General features: G+C 28.9%; 1 protein-coding gene across 1 annotated transcript; it reads left to right on the plus strand.

Moving 5' to 3' along the window:
- Positions 1 to 213: 213 nt before the first annotated feature.
- LOC132943812 (zinc finger MYM-type protein 1-like) lies at positions 214 to 2,231 on the plus strand. Its single transcript, XM_061012931.1, has 2 exons — positions 214 to 238; positions 319 to 2,231. The coding sequence occupies exons 1-2, from the start codon at positions 214 to 216 to the stop codon at positions 2,229 to 2,231; spliced, it is 1,938 nt and encodes a 645-aa protein (XP_060868914.1).
- Positions 2,232 to 3,857: the final 1,626 nt, after the last annotated feature.

The following is a 3,857-nucleotide window of genomic DNA, read 5'->3' on the forward strand; positions in this document are numbered from 1 at the left end:
TAAGCAATAATAATAATACTAGTACTTTATCCAAAACTACTTTTTGTGTTCCAAAAGACCCAATAGATTGGATAATTAATAACACTACTTGTGATTATATTGTAATACACGGCTTTAACCAAAATAAAAATTTGAACTTTTTAAACAGTAAAAGACAATACAATGATGTTAATAGATATTTAACAATTTCATTATTCAAAAGAAAATTGCTAAATGGTGAAAAATGTTTACGAACATGGTTAGTTTATTCAGAAAAGAAAGGATGTGTGTTTTGTGGACCTTTATTTGATAGAGATAATTATTCACAATTTTCAAAAGATGGTTTTAATGATTGGAAAAATGCAGAAAGTAGAGTAAGCCAACATGAAAATTCCACCAAACATAAATCGAATTTGATTACTTTAAAAGAAAGAGCAAATATATTAGGAACAATAAACGTTAGTTTAACAAAACAGTTAGATGAACATATTAATTATTGGGAAAATGTATTGAGACGGGTAGTTCCTACAGTTAAAGCTTTATCATCCAGAGGTCTTCCCCTTAGAGGTCACAACGAAAAATTTGGGTCAACTCAGAATGGTAATTATTTAATGGCTATGGAACTTATCTCTGAGTTTGATCCATTTCTTGCTGAACACATTGGGAAATTTGGCCAGTGCGGTAGTGGTCACACGAATTATTTATCGTCTACCATATACGAAGAAATTATTCAGTTAATGGCTGATAAAATCAGGCAAAAAAATATTGACGAAATAAAAACAGTTAAGTATTATTCGATAATAGTAGATAGTAGTCCCGATATTTCACACGTAGACCAACTATCCTTTGTTATTCGTTATGTTCAAGAAAACGGCGTGCCAATAGAACGATTTCTTCAATTTCTTCCAAACACTGGTCATAAAGCTATTGAGTTATTTGATTCAGTTATAAAGCTTCTTAATTCTTACAAAATAGAAATAGAAAATTGCCGAGGTCAGTCCTATGACAATGCCCGAAACATGTCAGGAATATATTCAGGACTACAGGCAAGGATTAAAGAGTTAAATCCTTTAATTGAATATGTACCTTGTTCCGCCCACTCACTGAATTTAGTAGGATCTTGTGCAGCTGATAGTTGTGATGATACATTGACATATTTTTCCCTTCTTCAAACAGTATACAATTTTTTTTCATCATCCACGAATCGATGGGAAATATTGAAAACCCAATTAGAAAATAATCCTGAGTCAAAAACAGTGAAAACATTAGCAAACACAAGATGGTCTTCTCGTGATGATGCATGTAAAAGTCTGAATAGTTCTTGGAATGAAATACGTAATGCACTGATATCAATAACAAACAATTTAACAGAAAAGGCAACCACGATAAATGAAGCTCGTAGTATACTTAACAAACTGGATAGTTTGGAAACGGCGTTTATGACAGTGTTATGGGGTTGCCTTCTTGACCGTTTAAACAAGGCAAGTAAACAACTCCAGAGTGTTAATATTGATGTATCAGTCATAGTAGATATTTATGATTCATTAATTGAATATACAAAATCATTAAGAAATCCAATTATATTCAATGAGTATGAAAACAAAGCAAAACTTTTATCAGTTGTAAAAGAATATAAAAAATCACGAAATAGAGTACGAAAATCTTTCCATGATGAAACTCGTAATCAAGAGCAAGAATTAGAGGGGAGTGACAAATTTCGAGTAAAAACATATACAGTCATTTTAGATTGTTTAACAAATGAATTAGAAGATAGACGAGCAGCGTATTTCCTTTTTAATTCGCGTTTTTCTTTTCTTGGCAAATTAACAGAGTATAGTGTGGATGAAATTATGGAATTTGCAAAAAATTTACAAAATGTTTATAAGGAAGATCTTGAAGAGGATTTTCCAAATGAATGTATTCATCTTCAAGCCCACCTTAAAAACAAAGATAAGATGTCAATCCTTCAATTGTGTAAATGGCTTAAAGAATATGGGTTTTACGAAATGTATCCAAACATAGATATAGCAATTCGTATTTTTGTGTGTACACCTGCAGCAAACTGTTCAACAGACCGTTCATTTTCATGCTTAAAGCGAATAAAAACGTACTTGCGTTCACAAATAAAACAAGAAAGATTAAACAGCATGGCAATTCTAACAATTGAGTCAAGTCTTCTTGTTTCATTACCATATGAAGATATTATAAAATCGTTTGCAAATAAAACGGCAAGACGTCAACTTTTAAAGTAAAAATAGTTAAGTTAAGTTTAGATATATTATAGATTAGCGTTAGAACTGTTAGAAGTTTTGTAAATCTATTTTGTATGCATTTTAAATTTAAATTTGTATTATAAAAATAAAGTTTTTTATTATAAAAAATATTGTAAATTGTAGCGTTTTACTTAATGCTCCTAACAATGGTTAAAGTTTTATTTTATTATTGATGAATGATGGTTTATAATTAATAAAAATTATCATTGTAGGTTTTTATTCAAATTCAGTGAACAACCATTGACATTTTTTTCAAAGTAGGCTAAATAACTTCAGGCGAAAAAAATAGTCTAAAAATTAAAATGGATGTCCACTACTATTGTCTATATATTAAATATTTAGAGTAGGTATTTTGGAGGGGTATTGTAACTTTTTCACCTATTATAGGAGCGGCAAATTGTTGGTGCCTATAGCCGTAAAAAAGATAAATCCGCCTCTGAATGCAATTCACGAATATATTATTAATAATAGGTCATGAATGTAAAAAATATTTTAATTATTAATACATTTAAATTTTGTGAAAAATATTTTGGGGGATTTTACAAATTGTATTTTAATTATTATTGCATTTCGATTTTTAATTAATAATAAAATAAGTTTTGTGAAAAGTATTTTAATTATTATTGCATTTCAATTTTCTGAACTTTTTGCACATTGTTTTCTTTGTGATCTTTTATTGATGATATAATGCACTGCGCCAGGAACGGTACATATATACTACTCACTTGTAATAATTTTAGTTGTCAAATGTAATATATTAATAATCATAATAAAATCACAAGTCTACTATGTATTTAAATATAAAACTAGTTTATGACACTTGATATCGGTGTACATTCAACTATAGTTATGTATTTATAATTTATATAATCTTAGATTCCATAGGTGGTACAACCTGATATGAAGTTAGTTACCGTCATGAACTGATATAAAATGGACCGGAAACAGCACCAGTTTGCGTACGGAAATTCCGTTTAAGGGAAAATTGGGAGGCTACAGTTTCATCTAGGTAACTTGTATAACTTGCGTATAATTCACATACCCATAATTATATATTTAATTTTTTATCTATGGTCTTATATATAAACGTTTATGCAAATCCCTAGACCAAAATTATAATTATAATAATTCTCCATTAGGATTAGTGTGGTCCGTCAATTTCTCCTTCCATACAAAATTCATACGAAAACCCGACCGGTACACCCACCAGTCACATCGTTTCTACTCCATATTATCTTAGTTCTTGGTTACCGTAATATGTCTATAATATAATAATATGATAATAATATTATATTATATAACAAGTTTATATTTCATGAATAATTCATTCATACAATTATTTGTTGTCAATCATCACTTGTGCGGATGGTTATCATGAAAAATTAACTATCCCAGATAGCTATATTGAATATACGAAGAGTTTGAATAGAAGACTAATTGCATTTGTAAATGAAAGTGAGTATTTGCCATTATTATACTAAATTACTTCCGTATTATAGTTTACGATGTTGAAAAAAACACTTTTCTGATAAAGAAAACAAGCATGGATATTACTACAACCATTGCTATTATTTTATTTTTATATATTTTTGTTTTTAACAAATT

This window comes from Metopolophium dirhodum, chromosome 1 (genome assembly GCF_019925205.1).
Source record: "Metopolophium dirhodum isolate CAU chromosome 1, ASM1992520v1, whole genome shotgun sequence".
NCBI lineage: Eukaryota > Metazoa > Arthropoda > Insecta > Hemiptera > Aphididae > Metopolophium > Metopolophium dirhodum.

What these genes read in the sequence shown, in the direction of transcription:
- LOC132943812 (XM_061012931.1), top strand. Translation starts at nt 214, where the DNA reads ATGGTGAAAAATGTTTACGAACATG. An exon ending in GAAAAATGTTTACGAACATG is followed by an intron (nt 239 to 318) that starts GTTAGTTTATTC and finishes AATTTTCAAAAG; the next exon opens with ATGGTTTTAATGATTGGAAA.